Consider the following 17,743-nt stretch of genomic DNA (forward strand, 5'->3'; position numbering starts at 1 on the left):
GGATGCTGGAAAATCAGCCCATGGCGACCAACGTCAATCCGGGACCTCTTAGCCTGATCTGGGATTCAAAACACACAATACCCTCATAACGCAAAACAAAAGCACTCGGCACAGAGCAATGACCTTCTGCAGACCTTACAGGTCACCTTTCCTTCCTCCGGTAAAGACTTCAACATAGAGCTCTAGTAGAGGATGCCAAATATCTAAAAGCAGAAGCAATTAGAGGGAAAAAAGAAAACCAACAGAAAACAAAGCAAACGGGGAGGAAACAAAGCAACATAAGAGAGGCAGCAGTTTACGATCCTTGCCCTACCTGCTTGCACCATAGCCTGCTGCCTCTTAAAGGCATCCATGTCACCAGGGTTTGTAATGGTGCCAGCAACCCCTTGGTGTACCTGCAAAAACAACATCTCAAAGAATTAATGAAGGATTTTCTTTAACAAAAGATTTTTTAAATACAATCAAGAAAAGAAACTAATGAAAATGTTAGCAAAATAATTGCTTAAAACAGTGTTGCGACTATCACCTGGAACTGCTGCTGGACAGAAAAAGCTGCAGAAACATTGGGAGGAAGCTGTGTTGCTATGGCAACTGGTGTTACTGCTTGGCCATCCTTTCCAGTGACAACCTTTACCTGAAAAACATGCAGATTTTAAATAAGAATTAAATCAATATTCAGTTTTTAAATAGTAAAATTCCTACTTGGTTTCACCAAGTGAGCTAGACAATGTATTACCTCATCATTAATGACTTCAGACTGTTCTTCTTCTTCCTCTTCATCTTCCAGGTCCAAGTCATTCTGTCTCAGATAAGTATACAAGGGGACACAGGGCTTCTTCTTAAAAGCTAGGTAGTCCATCATGTTACCTTGGAGGTGCTGCAGAAAGAAGAGCTCAATCAAGTATTCTTTGAACACTTCTTTCAGGCTCTCCATCTTCTTGTTGTGGTGCTCCAAGCACTGTTTCCTAAGCTGGGCAATCTCTGGAGACGAAGGAGCGATTTCTTCTAACTTCTTGGGAATCTGCTTCTTCACAGTGCCCACAGTCATGCTAGTGAGTCCAAGGGGATTGTTGGCGATCCCTTGGGTTGGACTAGTGAGGGATGGGCTAGAAGGTGGAATGGAGGTGGGTATACTAAATGATGCTGTAGCTGTGGTTCCTACTCCAGCAACAACACCCTGTGACGTCTTCTCAAATATCATGGGGCGTGCCAGCTGTCCTTGAATGATACTGCTGATCTGTGGAGGTAGGTTGGATGTGGTGATGTGACCAGGACTGCTCAGAGTGGGGACAGCAGTACCGGTGGCCACAGGACTTTGAGGTCCATGATGGTGGATGGTGCCTCCAGTCTGTGAGTGAGGCTGAGACAGCCTGCGTTCCCTTACAGAGCCTGGTGCTCCTGGAGAAGCCAGCTGTACCTGGCCAGGTGTTGCCTGTGCAATCTGAGCCAGTCCCGTCCCCTCCTGGTAAACAAAGTGGCCGCTTCCTGAAGGACTTCCTAAACTGATTTGCCGCACCAACATACCGGCTTCAACAAATCGTGTTGGACTCTGTCCACACAGTGCTGATGTAGGTGCTCCTGGCCTTGTCAAACCTTGCACCGGGACTGGGCTGTGCTGCGTGGGACTCTGGGGCTGCATGGGCTGGGGCACAGGTGAGGTAACCTGAATGTAGGAGGATGGAGCATGCTCAAACCTCCACTGAGGTGTAGTATGCTGAAAGCCAGGAGAGGCTGGGTTCTGGATGGGCAGTGGGGTTAGGGTGATCTGCTGGTTACCAGTTACCATCTGTCCCACATTTTGTAATGTGATGTTCATGTTCTGTCCGGTGACTGGGCTGCGACTCATGATTATTTGATAATTGGGTGACTGAGGGGCAGAAGGACTGGCAGCAGAGGAGAATGTGGTCACAGGCGATTGAGGATGGTTAATTGTAGCTTGCTGCTGTGTGACTGCCATGGTGGGCTGCTGCTGTGTCTCCTCTGCTTCAGACCCACTGACAGATTTTGATCTCTGGAGCTGTCGTTGCATATTCTGCGATCCACTTCCATGGTGCATTGCGTGACAATGTTTCTATGCCTAAACACAACAATCTGTGGAAAGGGCAAAGCATATCAAAACAATTAGCGAGTTTTGATGACTAAACATGATAGTAGCAATGCAAGGGTTATTTGAAGTAGTACACCTGAGCAATGCATATTATGGTAGTTACAAATGGTTATACACCAATATTCACCCGATTAGGCATAAGTATGTAGGCAATATTTATATTTTCAGAGATCATACTATTTTATATCTTTAATATTCCTGTGTTGATTAGGTCGTACTTGAAGCCTGTAGTGTTGTGAGTTGAAGAGCATGAGATATGCCTATTTATACATTCAAACTAAATTCTCAAATGGCTAACAATTTAAGTCATCCTAAAATATCTATTGTTGTACATAAAATTATTTGCTCTGTCTCATAAAGTCTTCATCATCATCAACCTTTATTTAAGTTCTCGGAGAGATCACTGAGGGCGACCCTCATTTACAACGATGCCGAGAAACATACATAAATGATAAACAACGAGAAATTAGATAAAGCTACTGCAGAACTAACACTAAAAGCAGTTTTCCCCAGGTCAGTCCTGGAGAACCAGCCTCTCTCTCACCAGGGTTCAGGTGTAACAATGAGGTGATATATGATGTATCTTGAGTCTAGTTCTGGTCTATATAACGTATTTAAATAAATCAAACCAGAGGTATGTACTAGAAATAAAGAGGGCAGCTCCTGACAGCTGGCACATTATATTAAGATATGATAATTTAGAGATTTCACTTTATTGACAATAAATGGTTTCGTTGAGCCAGAATAAACATCTTGCATGATTATAAGATGTTTTAACAGTCCATCTTTAACACTCATCATTACATCCGTGCACATTTAAAATGAACTAAATGTTACAGAATATGTTTTATAATCTCTCATCCTGGTTCAGTGATCGATACAGGTCATTTATCGATGGTCTATCTGATACAATATTTAACAACATAGAGCGATAAAAGATGTTTTGTGAGAACTCGTGTTAGTCACACGGTGTTGAGGTTATATTTGTGGTTTATATAACTAGTTAAAATCATTATTTTCAGGATGTAAATGTTCATTGTTTATAGCTCCCACTGGGGCGTAACGTCGGCTAACGCTAGCTAACGAAAAGCAATTCAAGAGAATATAAGACAAAGCCTTAGAGCTGCGGTAACATACAATAAACATACGTGAATAAGATAGCATTGTGTTACTGCTGGCATGTTGTTATCTGTGTCGTTACGTTAAATAAAATTAATCTTAACACAGAACGCGTGCTAGTCAATGCTAATTATGTTAGCTTGTTATTGCTAGCAGGCCGGCTGCTAATGAATAAACACATTTTATCCCCTCAATTTGGTTACTTACAGGGAATGGGGCTTCTGTGGTAGCTTCATAAATCCTAAGTCATAGTTACAATAAGTCAAATAGGGTAACAAAAATTATTCCGCGAAAAAATAAAATATCGATATTGCTAACGGCTATTCAATGTTTTGGAGCTAATTTCATTCAGCAACATGGCGACCGCAGCGACCTTTAGCGTGACCCGGATGTAGAACAGTCTCCAGGAAGCCGTAAGACCGGAGTGCGGTGTAGCGTTTAATATTTACTGTCTTGTTCTAACCTTATTATTTACAGTCTATGGTTTTGGGTTTAACAAACACCCTCGCAACATTAACAATCGTCCCATTTCATACATTCATTTTATTTGTTTTTGAACACACTAAAACGTATTGTTTAAGTTATAATTCAATGTACACATGTACAAATAAAAGACAAAAAATATACATTATTTTTCTACAATAAATATTTATTTTTTATCAAACAGTGTGTAACAATTACATTTTGCAAATCTCAACGGCATTCACAAAGTCAAAGTAGAAAAGAGCAAATTCCAATCCTAACAAACTTACACAAAAATGAAATGTGTAATTGTATTTAACAAATGGACTATCAGGCAGAAATCATGTGCAAATTCATTTATAAACTATCTAACAAAAATACAAGATCTTAACAAAGATCTTTTCCAAAAGCTACAATATAAAAAACCTAATTTGCGATCATACACAAAAACATCAGACAACATGAGCTCTTGCAGTTGATGTACCTCCAGACTGGAAACATTTCAAATGACAGAGGACATCAATGAATCAGTTTTAAAAAACCAAGATCTCAATCAAATGTCAAATGTACTTATTAAAGGCTATGATGTAAGACAATTAATCTCTACAATCTATCTCATACTTACACCACCTTTACTTTCACCCTGTGCTGTGATTAAAAACTAAATGTAGAAGAAAAGCAGGCACATTTTTCCACTACTTCTGCTCATTTGTAATATTTGGTCATCTTATCCAAAACAATCTGGCTCTCGATGGCTGGTGAGCTTTTTTACTCTACACATAACACATATGCATCACAACTGAACAACCTTTGTTTCAAGTAAAACCCATTAAATGTCAGTTATATTTAATCTTCTTATTCTATGTGCAAACACAAAACACACTAACATACAGTCTTTAACAAAACACATACTGATAACTAATTACCTGATCAAAGTGTCCAAACAATCATAGCACAATCTTCCAGTCTTTTCTGTGCATTTATGTAAATATTACAGACTGGCTGGGGGGATCAGAGCAGATCCTCTACTGGTCATTTCCCTTAAGACGGATCAAAGTGCTTTGTGTATTGACAGACTAGAAGAGTCCATCAGCATTGAAAAGATGAGGAAAAATAATACAGTTGCTTTGGACGCTTTCCTGGGGGTTCATGGATATTGTTAAGACTGCAGAGCAGAAAGGCGTCGCTCAATACACTGCTTACCTGAGAACAACAGAGAGATTGAAAGTTTAAGATTAGAACAAAATCTTGTGAAGAGTAAGGCAAGATTCATGTAAGGAAATCCATTTCTGTTTGGTAATTTAGTTTTTACTGCCACTTACATTTATCAACGCTGTCAATGTCTTTTTGCTCAGTGATGATTCGAGACAGACCCTCCATTAGCAAGAGGGCTTTGTGGTAGCGCTGGACTGATGCTGTGCCATAGTGGAACATCTCATCTAAAGCAGCAGACTGTACCTGAATACATCAAGAACACAGCACAGATGCATTAATATAATGATGCCCAATGGGTAGAATGTAATTCAGAGTGAATATCAGCGTGTCGTGGTGTGCTGTGCGCTCACCATGTGCATGGTGTGACTGTAGATGAGTTTCTCTGCTGTGAGTCCATTGAAGCGCTCCATCAGTTTCTGTTTGTCGAGCAAGAAGGTCTGCAGCCGATGATTGAGTGAGCGACAGTATGTCACACAGTTCTTGTACAATTCGTTCAGCTTCCTGATCACTGCACACCAAAAATAAAGTATTTAAAAGAAATGTAATCAGAGCCTTGTTATCAAGCTTCAATATGGAATCACTCTCACTTAAAGTAGAACAGTAGAAAACCCTGAAAGGGTCAAGCTGTTCTCTGTAAATTATTATTAATATTTTTTAAGACCAAAAAGAAAAAAGTCTTTATCTGTCGTAAAACAAACTACAAGTATAACTAGGTAGTTGTAGATTCTTGATATACAAAATAGTTTACAAGTCTCACCTTGTTTGACTGTAGCAGAGGGAACGAGTCGGCCTTGTTTGATATTGTCTTTAGCTGTGTGCAGTGCCGATGACAGAAACTCCTCAGCCTTCATGTACAATACTAATTCTTCTGCATAGCTGGAATATGCACATAAAAACAGAAAACAGTCAGTCCCATTATAATTAGTGAAGAAAGGGACAAGCTGAGAAAATACAAATAGCTTCATGCCTCTTACCTCCATTCTTTACTCAGAAGGCTGATCTGATCAGTCACTAAGCTCTGCTCTAGAAAGGAAACATCAGGACTGCTTATGGTTTCAAGACTCAGGTCCTTAGAAGAAGCCAACTCCATGACACAATGGACAAAAGCCAAGATGAAACGCAGTTCACTCAGGACGTCTGTATGAGCCTGCTGTCAAAAGATGAAATCTCAAGTCTGAATTTCTCTTTTTTTTGGTCATTTTCATTGTCTGTAATTTGAATTCACCTCAAGGCATCAATATAGTATTTGTCTGTACCTCCATCAGTGTGTCTTCGGGGAGCTCCGGAGGATGAAACACCAGACTGCTGTGAGGAGTAGCGTCCATAGATTCAGTCTCACTGTTTCTGCGGCTTCCTCCCTGAAGCAGACGACTGTTGAGAAGCCAGGCTGAGTTCATGTAGCTGGGAGAGCCTGCAGTCACAAAAGTTAAACACAACGAACAAACAGAGAAGGGGAGTACACGATTACACATACAGATTTGCAGTTAACCAGGGACTGTTATTTTTCATTGTAGTAAATATTTTTTTAATGAAAAAAATAAAAACAATAATTAAAATATCTGTCTCTGCTTCTGGTGCCTGTTCCTGATGGCTTCTGGTCTCTCCTGTATTTTTATCTAGCTAATTAGATGTGTGTCTGTTATTTCTTATGTAACAATACTGTCCATTTTCTGTGTAAAACTGTCTGTGAGTTCTTTTGTGTGCTGCCCTGTAGACTGTCCTGTGAGATGTCCTGTAATTGTACATTTCTTTTGTATTTTTTGTTATTACCTGCACTAGGACTACGGATGAAATTTGGCTTTTGTGCTAATTCCTGCATATTTACATAGATTTGTATTGCTTATAGGTTGATTGATTTTCACTGTCCTTATCGCACCTTACAGAATAAGCTAAAGACCTAGCTCTTTCATGAATACCAACGACCTTAATGATGATGATAATGATTATGGTTTTGATATTATTGATGATGATGATAGTAATGACGATGATTTTGTTTGGTAACAATGTTTTAAGACGGTTTCTATACTGATTAGAGCTCACAAGAACAGCTGTTAATGTTGTGCTTTGACTGTGCAATGCCTGTCAGCACCTGTGTGTCCAATCGGACTCAAAGCTGATTGTTTGTTTACTGACATTGTTTCCTCTTTTCTAGACCCTTGCTTGTGTTGTACTTACTCTCTGATGTATGTCGCTTTGGATAAAAGCGTCTGCTAAGTGAATTGTAGAATTGCAATTAAATACATTAAATGCATAAATAAATAAAATACTTTATCTAGCATGTTAAAGCACTTTGTAAACACTCGATTTTAAGATGCTATAATTGAGTTATTATCATCATAATAACAATCACAGTCTGATCTTTAACTTACCAAATGTTCCTATGGTTTATCTCAAACAGATTTGTTCAACCACAAAGGCTCTCAGTACTTGTAGTTAGCAGTGTTATTTTGTAAATGCACAATAACTTACTCTTCAAGATATATCTTAAAAATTATACACTGAAAAAAACAACAACTAATAAAATGAGAAATCCACAATCTACAGTGAAGTCAATATTGGGACAGTGTTTGGGATACTAACCTGAAAACATCCTAGATACCACAGCATCAGGAGGAGTGTTTCCTTTGGAGGGAGAAGAACCCATTATGAAGATTGTAGGAGGGGGGCTGTCTGTGAACTGCAAGCCTCTGTGATAACCAGTAGGTGGAGCTGTTGCAGAAAATAAAAGGAGTTTATGTCAGATGGAAAGATGTCTTTGGAAAATATACTAAAATACCTTGAATTAGATACTATGTTTCAAACATTTAATCACTGCCTCCCAAAAGATATGTGTTTATTTCTCAAAATTGTTTTCATTGTAACATAAAGGTCTCCCTTTGCATTATGTTCTGGTGCAGTTCTAATACATGGCCGATTACTATAGAAGCCTTGCTAGTTTTTACTAAAAAACATGTGCCGATCTTTCTAAATCGAGACCAGCAACATAGTCTCAAACACATGTGAACAAAGACACACAGTATCTGTAAATAATTCTAATGCTTTGATGTATCCTACTTTATACTGGTACCTGGTATATCCATGCTTCTGTCACAGTTGAGGCTCTCGACACTTCCTTCTTCAATAAGATGAGCTCCAAAGGCGGCTTTAAGTAGCATGTCAGACAACCTGCCAGTGCTCAGCGATCTAGAAATCAGATACAGACACAGACACCATTGATAGCATTTAATCATTTAACAGATGCAAATCATTTACACTGTGTGACATGACTACATGCCAGATGGCAGGTTTACATATGAATGAAAAAGTCTTGATTACTTACATAAATTCCCATTTTATATAAAATTCATATCATAATTATTACATGTATTCTAATATATTAGGAGTATGCTGCTCATACCTTTTAAAAGGGCCCTTCTTATTGGCTGACTTCCTGCTGAAATTGGTCTGGGAAACAGGAGATGGGTCGAGGGATTTCAGGTCTGGGACTGTCCTGGTTCGGTTTGGCATCCTTGATTTAACCTAGAAATAAAAAGATATTGAAGTTCTGCCCACATGTACAGGATCTGATTTCCCCTGCATTAGCAGAATGTATTTTTGCTATTCTTAATCATAAAGAATGAGTCACTTGTGATGAATTGGGCCAGGTAATGTGTGTGTCTGTAATAGAGATCTTTTTAAGGCTGACCTTTGGGCTGCTGGTGTCCTGCATGTCAGGGGAGCCAGTGAGCAGTCCAGTTCTTGTGCTGAAGGGGAGAGTCTGCTCTGAGGTCTTTGGAGTCATTCCCACTGAAGCACAGAGTATCATAAAGATTATGCCGTAAGAAGTCAAAGTGATTTAGGCATGTTTGAAGTGAAGCAAGCTCAGACATGTTCTCTAGGTGTTGTCACAACACTTGTGAGTCATCAAGAGGGAAAGTTGGTATGGAGAAAGTAAAACTGCAACACTTCATCAAAAAACATCTCCAGGAATACAGCTAACATGACATATTTCAGATAGTGGAACTGAAGGAGTTTGACAGATAGCGTTGCTGTAGGTGACCTCTGTTTTGAAACACTCATTGGATAGAAAAAAACAGCCATAAAAAAAAAGAAGCCATATCAGATGCCTACCTAGTGGGGAAGACGGATGTGGTCGCGCGCCTCCAATTGCCAGTCTTGGGGAGTCGACGACAGATCCCAGACCTGCAGACCTACAGCCTCCATATTGGGGGGAGTTTTCCCCGCTGTTGCCGCCACAGCAGAGTGTAGCCCTAAAGGACATGAGACACAGTCAGACACAGGCAGGAAAGAACAGGTGATAACTAAACAACAGCAGTAGGAAGCAGGTGCTGAGAGGAGACAGCTGAGTAGCTGTACGTGCCTGGTGGAGCCGTGCAGGCCGGCAGGGTGCAAGTTCTGCTCCATACGCTGGTAGTTTTGGATCTGAGTCGGGACAGGAATGGGCAATGAAGGGCTGCAGTTTGGGCCGACTAATTTAACAGGTTTGCTGCATGGTTTAAGGAGGAAGCAAGAGAAAAAGAGACAACACAGGAATGTGCAGTTAGGAGGGATTTTAATGCAATTATAAAGAGCAGTGGGTAGCATCATTTCACAGATTGTACTTTAACGATTAAACATGCAACACTCAAGTTAATAATTTATCACAGATATTTTTATCTACAAGGAACCAAAATCTGAGCCTGACTCTTACCTCGGTTTCGGGGGAGAGTGTAGCTGGGGAGAGGCTGGTGGTGTCTTTCCTGCAAATCCAGGGCTTCTTTCAACCAGTTGTGAGCTCCTAAAAATAGTATACGTTAGCTCTATCTGTCCAGCAAATAGAGCGTTCTAATTTTACTCAACACTTTATAATAAGAAATCAAGTAATAAGTCTGTTTAGAAAATAGTTTATTATAGCAGTTACTTACCCACTGTAAATCAGGCAACTCTCAATAGGTGACCCGACTTCAACATCACATGTGTCCTCATCTACACAGCAGTGAAATAGAAATAGTCAGACACCGAGTACTGGTGTGAAGAAAAACCGGCATAATAAAAAAGATAAGCATATCTAAAGGCTGAGGCTTAAAAGTCTTACTTGGAAACTGTGCAGGCACCATGACATAGTCCTCTGTGGAAGAAGAGGTGTTCCTGCTGTGCTGATTGGCTATTTCTTTTATCATGAGGACAGGGGAGTCCTGTGGAGGGAAATACTGCGCTTTGGGCTGCAGTCGGTGCATCTCTCCATCGGAATGCTAAAAGAGTGTAAAATAAAACACTGCTTAATCAAACATAGAATACATTACAGCAGGGAAAAAGATGTGCTCTGGGTGTGCATTTCATATATTTTACAGAGGGATTTTGGAGTTTTAAATCCACAAAAGAAAGTGTCACGCACTTGAGGGGAGGCCAGATGTGATGTGGAGGAGTTGCTGGAGGAGCTGACTGAGCCTGAACTGGGGTAGGAGAGCATGGGAGCAGGAGAGCCTGTCCAAAAAAACACAAACGCTTTAGTCTTGCACCACTACTAATTAAAAGACATCCAAAGACAACATATAGTCCGTACATTTCTTTGTGGTTGAGCTTGTCTCCAAGAAAGGATGGTGGAAGAACTCATCTGCAAATGCAAAAAGAAGTTGATGTCAGAGTCTTTTAAAAATGTACTAATTAGAAGAGCTTCTGACTATTAAAAGAGTGGAGGTTTACCGAAGCTGATCCGTTCTTTGTGGTTTCTCTGCAGCAACCCCAACAGAAGGTGTCTGAGTTTACGAGAAGTCTCCTTTGGGATGCTGGGAAGATTAAAGTTTCCAATTTAAAATAATAACAAGGTAGAACACTGCTCAAATAAATCATGTGAGACAGAGATGGGTCATCGATAATAATCGTCTATGAGGGAGACTATGCTGGATCATTCCAAGAATATAAGAAAGAAAGATCAATCCAGGACAAACTGGAAAACATTTGGTGTGTTAATCCTTACTCGCAGCTTTAAACAGTGTGGCATAAGTGCATGTTGCATTGTTGCCTGTGTGCATTCTGTTGAGGTGTTAAAATACATATTGAGGTCACTTACATAAACTCAGAGTGAGCTGTTAAATATGTGGATTTTTAATCTAATTTACAGCTTCAGTGCAGAACCGCAGGGCGTCATGACTTCCAGAGCCTATACAGGTTGTGTGTGTGTGTGTGTGTGTGTGTGTGTGTGTTTACGTCTGAGTGGAGCTATTTGGGTCATGTGGAAAATGATAGCAGTGCAGACTGCTAGCGGCCCAGAGCAGGTTATATATAGAGTGACAAGAAAACAACAAACCATGCCTGCTCATATAAAAACAGGGGCCTGTGTTATAAGCTGGCTTTATCACTGCCAAAGATAAGCATGACCACGAGCGAACACACAGGCTGGCTACAGCAGGAAAACAACCCACAAGCCCTTTGAATACTTGTTTGGTTCAAGTTCTGAATGTGACAGATCCAGTGTTTGAATCACTCTCATTAGCAAAAACAAAGCTACGTGCTGAGTGACATCAGGGCAGAGACATAGGGTTTGATGTTTCACAGGGACAACACCTCATGGTAAGCTTGATCAAACCTGGCACACTGGATTTAGTGTAAATACCAACCATGTTAAAGGGACTGATTTCAGAAAATTCAGGTCAGGTGTCTGTGTGTTCTTCCACATTAGGATCATTTCTCTTGTCGTCATTGCGGCTCATTCAAAGAGTTGGGTAAACCCTCCATGTGCATACGGAACATCATGCACAAACTTCAGAGCGTTTACAGTGTAAATGAATCGTCAGTAAATAATCAGAAGACAGAATCCAGAGAAGACAGATCTTCAAGTAAAGCCTGTTTACACTTCCTTCTTTCATCCGTCTGTGTGTAACGTGTGTGCTGAGTGTATTTATTGTACATGTGTGTTTGCGTGGGTTCGTTCAGGTTTGTACTAACCTGGGTAAGAGGGTCATGTTGCTTTCATAAAAAAAGCGAAGCTCCTGCGGTGTGCTGGCCTGTACAAACACACACAGAAAAAAAGATTAGTGTACCAGTCGGACAAACAGTAACTATATTTATCAATAAATCTCCTGATTCTTTTCATGGCTTATCAATTAATCATCTTTTCTATAGAACTGTACAAAAAAAATGGAAACATGCTTAGCTCATCTTCTGAAAGCTAAAAGTGATGTTTAGTTTATTCTGAGGGGGAAAAAACCCCAATACTCGTTCACTATCATGAATAACAAAGAACTTCAAACAAGCCAATCTTTTGCCAATCTCAAGATTTTTGCTTGAAAACTGATGAAACAATTAACCATCAGTCATAAAGAAAGTTGGCAATTAGTTTTCTTTGACGGACTACACCGTGAGCTAAATAATCACTGCTCCTCTGAAGTGGTTCAACTTGAAAATGACCATCAAATGTACACACCAGAATCCTTTGAAAAGGGGCTTTTGTATGACAGTAATGAGCAGTCTGACCATAAAGTATATTTGCAAAAATATTTTATATACATATATATATATATAGTAGTTATTGCACAGTGCAAACAATCCAAAGATGAACAACAGGTGGGCATCTAATGATCACATTGAATGCCACGTGGAGGGCTTGGAGACTCCAGGTGAGCCAGCTATGCAAACATCATCAGCATCATCATCAGCCAACCTCATGCTGACCCTTGGACTCTTTTCAACTCACTGCCCTGTCAAGGTAAAAATAGAAGCCCATCTTCCCTCTCATCACAGGGAAAATGCTTTCAAGGAAACTCTGAATAACCTCAGTGGGGCCAAAAGGTTTGAGACACGACATGTTTTTTCTTCTTTCGCTGCTCATTAAGTGGATAATAAAATGGGTTTCAGAAATAAAAAGGGCTAAACTAGGAGACTAAATCATTAGCATGCGTTATTCGGAAATCACACCTGAGTCCATGTGAAAATAACTGCTCAGGTTTCATCTGAGCAGCCACGTGAACAGTAGAAAGTAATACCCAGGATTGTGAAACCATATTTACCGTGGGCTCAGAGAAATGGCCGACAGCCACTTCCGCATGCCCACCTCAGTCTGTAAACAAGACTCTTTACAAACAAGTAGTAGACAAACTGTTCCAGCATTTTCCAGCAACACTGGAAACTAGGCTAAGTGTCACCCACCAGGCAGGTGGTATTTAAAGGAGGTTTAGTGTATCATGTTGTTTCTCTGAGTTGTGAAAGGGAACCATCATGTGCAATTCCTCAAGGTCGTGGTTATGCAAGGGGCCTTAGTGAGCATTTGATGGTTGAATAGTTAAATCCACTTTCCTTAACACCTAAAATGAGATTATACTCACATGAAATGGAGCCTTCCCAGTCAGACACTGGTACACAATAGTACCGATGCTCCACAAATCTGCCTTGGCATCGTAGGTCTGGGACATTATGACCTCAGGAGCCTGTGACCAGACAAACACAGCTTGACACAATGACACAATGACATGTTGGCACAAGAGACTACAGCACAAGACATTAATGCTCACCATGTACATGGGAGAGCCGCACAGCGTGGCTGCCATAGTGTCTATCTGGAGATGACGTGCAAAACCAAAATCAGCTGCAGGGTGAGAAACTGATGGTGAGCAACATACAGAAGAGTACGTGTACTGCTAGAAACAAAACCTGTCATACCTCAACATATTGAAATGTATACAAGTAGTACCTAATTTGATGCAGGTATTTGTGGGACTGGACCTGCGCCCCTCTGGTTGGCAGAGCAGGATATTCTGGGGTTTGAGGTCTCGGTGGAGGATGCCTTTGCCCTGCAGGACCTTCATGGCCTGAGCAATCTGCTGTAGGAAGACTCGGATGGTGTCCTCGCTTAGAGTGCCCTTAGCTGGGGATCAGAGGGATAAAAGACGATCGAGAAGGACGTTAGCATGTTAGTGTTTAGATTCAAAAGGTTATTACTGTATAGATGTTATTAAAGAAGAATCAACCAGGTAACTAACAATCCAATAATTAATATTAACAAATCCTTAGTTACAAATCTGACTTTTAAATCTCATGTACTCTGTTTGTTTTTACACTATCATCCAAAACTTAAATGTGATGTAAGAAGATCATGCATGACTGTAATCACACCGGCGTCACGGCTGTCAGGATTCATGGAAGAGAATTTTGTTTACGATGTTGCCTCATTTGGGAATTATAGTCAAAGCTGTCTGACGTGCTAGCACCCCTCACCCTCCCAGTACTCCCAGTATTTATAGCTGCAGTGTTTTTCCACCGGAGGACAGGGGATAAGTGAGTGACAGATGGGTGAGGTCATGTGGGTGCTCCATGAACCTTGCCAAGTGTGACTGTGTGTTGTGCTGCAAGAAGCTGGATGAGCCTCCTTGGCAGAGACACAGAGCGGGCTAGAGATGCTGCTGGCACGCTGGCAGAATTACACCAGCATTTAAATAGACACATTAACACTGATTGGGTAAATTTAGCTTGAAAATAATCAGCTCCATGGGCTCAGATGCGTCATCATATTTTGAAACAGGATTTGGAACTTGAGGAGTGGAAAATGTTGTCATGTGAAAAAGGTTTATTTATCACTATGAGAACTTAAAAGTGGACAAAAAAAATACACGAAAGCCAACAACATAACAAAGTAGCATCAACATAATTTGTAGGTAAAACATATTTTAGTATTTCTTTGGCTTTGATTTCATCTTAGTTAAGATCTTTGAAGTATTGGTTAGTATTTACCCTGTGACCTTTCAGACCTTTAAACCTGAAATTGCATCATGTACTGCTGTTTCCTCAAAATCCTATTATTCCTACAAAATACTAAAAAAGCTTAGCCAAGCCTCTTGTAAATGAAATAGACCCGCCTGTAAGTAAGCAGCTCCAACATTTTACATTAAAGCAACAAGCTAAAAGTTTGATCTGGTGTAACAGTGAATATTAGAATCGATGTCCCCCTGCATTGACTGTGACTGCGGGTAAAGTGGAAAAGAAAGAGAAGAAAACGTCTTCCAAGATGTAGCAAACTTACAGTGAAGATACTCTGCTAGGTCACCTCCATTGCAGTACTGAACAAAAAGAGAGACAAGTTTAAAAGGAAGCCACAACAACTCTGCATTGTGAGTAAATGGGATCTGTATTTGCACAACATACCTCCATGACAAGATACACACATCCCCCAATTTCCTGTCCAAAAGAGCAGATAATATTCATTTTATTTGCAAAGGAATAGTAACAAACTTAAGCTGAGAATATGGTCAAAATGTGTTATGAATCACATATAGGTCATGTAGAAAAATAGAAATAACAGATTTATAACAGAAGTCCCTTGGTGTATTTTCAGATGTACCCTAAGTTACACAACAAATGTCACCAGCTCATTTCTAAGACTGAGTTGACTCTTTCACCAGAGCCTCTTCTACAAATTTTGGACCTCCTGACGACAGCAGACTCAGGGAACCTGAAACTTTACCCAGTACTGACACCTGTCCAGCTCCTCGCCCACTGGATCATCCTGGACCCCTCCCCTATTTAACACTATTGATATCAAAGGAGTCACAAGAGGTGACATGAGGTGGGCTAAAAGAATGGGAAATTTGAGGTGTCACTCAGTCCCAGCTGACTTACATGTAGTGAAGCAAGTTCCCTCTTGTTTGTATTTTACACAATCAGGTGAAGCCAGCAGGGTTTGTCAGAAGAAAACGGGTACAACTGAATTAATAACACCCTATAGCTGTGAGTGTTACTATTACAGATCATTGAAAGCATGGTTTGTGCTGACGCAAGTTGGAATGAACACATTGCAGTATATGAAGGCTTCACCAGCCTGAGTCAGAGTGTATGATCTTAGTTCATTAGCCCTGCAAGCTGGTGTGTGTCTAAGTGAGACTCTGTTTAGGATCTGTGTTTATTAAGTCCTTATTAAACCTGCTGCTCCCTGCCATCTGTTTGAAACACAGTGAGAGATCAGTTCACCCCCGTCTGGATGTCTGACAGGTGTTGGTAAGGTGAGAACAGGAAGGAACCCATACTATCACGCATACTGACATGCAAGCAAATGGTTAATGTCCTGTGCTGTGTGTGACCTGTGAGAGGGTTTTATCTAGTCTACTGCATGCAGTAAACACAGTGAAACATTTTCATGAAATGACCTTTTAGACTACATGTTTCACTGTTTTACTAAAGTGAGATTGAAAGATCTCTACATAAAACCTAGAGTTTTCACAAAAACTACACCTCCAGGTCACTGGGTTCGCATGCTTCATGAAAAAACTACAATATCCTTCAGCCAAATCTGTAGTCCATCACGAGCCAATGGCGCTTAGTATTGCAGGAACATGTACACATTTGCAACATGTGTCAGCAAAGTCGACATCATTGTGTGTTAAATCTTTTGACTTTACTGGCGATGTGTCATTTGTATCAGACAAAATAAATATGGAAAAGGAGGTAATAATCTTTACCTGATAGTCAAGTAGTCTGACGATGTTTTCATGTTTTAGTTCCTGGAGAAGTTGGGGGAAAAACACTAGTTTGAGGTACACAGAAAGTCTTAACACGGGATGTATAACATTTAAAAAATGTCTTACCTTTAATATTTTGATTTCTTTACCCAGCAAACACTGTGACTTGGCCAAGTTTCTCTTGTTGATGCACTTCACAGCAACTTCCCAGTCACGTTTCTTGTTACAAAAAAAAGTATAGCCTATAAATACACAACAATGACCAGGCAGATATAATAACACACGTATATAAAAAGTTACCTCTTTATGTCTTCCTTTGAACACAACTGCAAATGCACCGTGACCAATCAGGTCTTTCCTGTTGAACTCAAACTTCCCAACAGACTCCATGGATAATAAAAAATAAAACTCGTTAAAGTGTCCTGAGCAGGTTCAAGAGGTTTATTTTAAACAGATGTACAGTCCCACGAGACTTCCCTCGTGCCGGTAAATCCCATTTCATTGATTAAAAACACCGTCCTCGCATGTAAAATGCTCCATGGACGAAGATAACAACGATGACAACGTGACAAAGTTTGTCAACACAGAAACTTTAAACAGCGTGGGAATATCTGTATGTTAACAATTTATTAACGACCAACAGCGCTCACTATACGGTAAAAAAATAATAATCATGTAAACCTACTACGACCGGTAAAAGTTTAAAAAGTTCACGTTGGTCTTAGTCGCTGTTTATATTTAGACACTGAGCTAAGATATTATTGTCTTCGTCACCTTTCTACCCATACGCTGGTTCATATCCCACGGCGAGCATGCGCAAACAGTGTGGCAGCTGTTCGACGGTGGGGCATTCAGGGACACACTGTAAAATTGTAATTCAATGTCTTCATTTGGCTACGACTTATTCTAAACGCTATATCAAGATGGACAAATTTCTAAAAGTAGTATTATGGTCGCTAGTGTTCTAATTTTAAGTGTCGCACCACACTTAAGTTTTTTTCTGAAATATTTTTTATAGTTCAAGGGTGTATATGACAACCACTTAAAGGTCGAAGACATTTGAAGAAAAAAATGACCAAATACATACCAAACGAGTGAGATAAATTCCAGTTCTCCTTAACAATAATTAACATATTTATAAACATTTCATGCTCCATTTCCAAAGCTCCTGTCATCAGTGAGTCAAGACCAGTTGAATCCCCAAAAAATTGTGAAAATGCTCAATTAAAATTCCTTCTTAAGAAAAGATAAAGCCCCTATTTACTTTGTAGATGTCAAAAAGATCACAGCTTAACCCTAAGAAATGTTTGTTATTCTCAGCTCCTATAGTAGCCGTTAAGGCCTATTGTTTTGTGCTAATACAACAATATACATAGGCCTATGACAGAAGTCTTTGAACCCACTCTTCATGCATCTG

At 40.1% G+C, this 17,743-nt stretch overlaps 2 protein-coding genes across 7 annotated transcripts in view; both read right to left on the reverse strand.

The window, feature by feature from the left end:
- Nucleotides 1–3,586, reverse strand: part of ep400 (E1A binding protein p400) — a 30,960-nt gene extending 27,374 nt beyond the window's left edge. For all 6 annotated transcript variants that reach the window (XM_061037640.1, XM_061037639.1, XM_061037641.1 and 3 more), the window contains exons 1-4: nucleotides 3,434–3,586; nucleotides 737–2,091; nucleotides 527–634; nucleotides 314–395 (exon numbers count right to left, since the gene is read on the reverse strand). In XM_061037640.1, coding sequence (XP_060893623.1) covers nucleotides 314–395; nucleotides 527–634; nucleotides 737–2,056 — 1,510 coding nt within the window. In that variant the 5' untranslated portion in view covers nucleotides 2,057–2,091; nucleotides 3,434–3,586. The remainder of the gene's footprint in view (nucleotides 1–313; nucleotides 396–526; nucleotides 635–736; nucleotides 2,092–3,433) is intronic.
- Nucleotides 3,587–3,854: 268 nt separating this feature from the next.
- ulk1a (unc-51 like autophagy activating kinase 1a) lies at nucleotides 3,855–17,437 on the reverse strand. The gene is made up of 27 exons (XM_061037645.1): nucleotides 16,627–17,437; nucleotides 16,453–16,545; nucleotides 16,327–16,368; nucleotides 15,017–15,049; nucleotides 14,895–14,931; nucleotides 13,569–13,742; nucleotides 13,390–13,463; nucleotides 13,204–13,305; nucleotides 11,828–11,886; nucleotides 10,586–10,668; nucleotides 10,446–10,496; nucleotides 10,278–10,366; nucleotides 9,978–10,134; nucleotides 9,808–9,868; nucleotides 9,594–9,680; nucleotides 9,264–9,389; nucleotides 9,014–9,153; nucleotides 8,589–8,689; nucleotides 8,301–8,422; nucleotides 7,971–8,086; nucleotides 7,484–7,612; nucleotides 6,160–6,314; nucleotides 5,878–6,053; nucleotides 5,661–5,779; nucleotides 5,254–5,411; nucleotides 5,011–5,146; nucleotides 3,855–4,891 (listed from the first exon to the last, which is right to left on the reverse strand). Exons 1-27 carry the CDS (start codon nucleotides 16,714–16,716, stop codon nucleotides 4,848–4,850), a joined length of 2,754 nt encoding a protein of 917 aa, XP_060893628.1. The 5' UTR covers nucleotides 16,717–17,437; the 3' UTR covers nucleotides 3,855–4,847.
- Nucleotides 17,438–17,743: the final 306 nt, after the last annotated feature.

Source organism: Labrus mixtus, chromosome 5 (assembly GCF_963584025.1).
Source record: "Labrus mixtus chromosome 5, fLabMix1.1, whole genome shotgun sequence".
Classification (NCBI taxonomy): domain Eukaryota; kingdom Metazoa; phylum Chordata; class Actinopteri; order Labriformes; family Labridae; genus Labrus; species Labrus mixtus.

Bases quoted from the DNA above. Each gene is read 5' to 3' on its own strand.
- ulk1a (XM_061037645.1), bottom strand. From the start codon at position 16,716: ATGGAGTCTGTTGGGAAGTTTGAGTTCAACAGGAAAGACCTGATTGGT. The intron at 11,887-13,203 runs GTGAGTATAATC...GTGTTTGTACAG, and splicing joins CTGGGAAGGCTCCATTTCAT to GCCAGCACACCGCAGGAGCT. The intron at 4,892-5,010 runs GTAAGTGGCAGT...TGTTGTTCTCAG, and splicing joins CATTGACAGCGTTGATAAAT to GTAAGCAGTGTATTGAGCGA.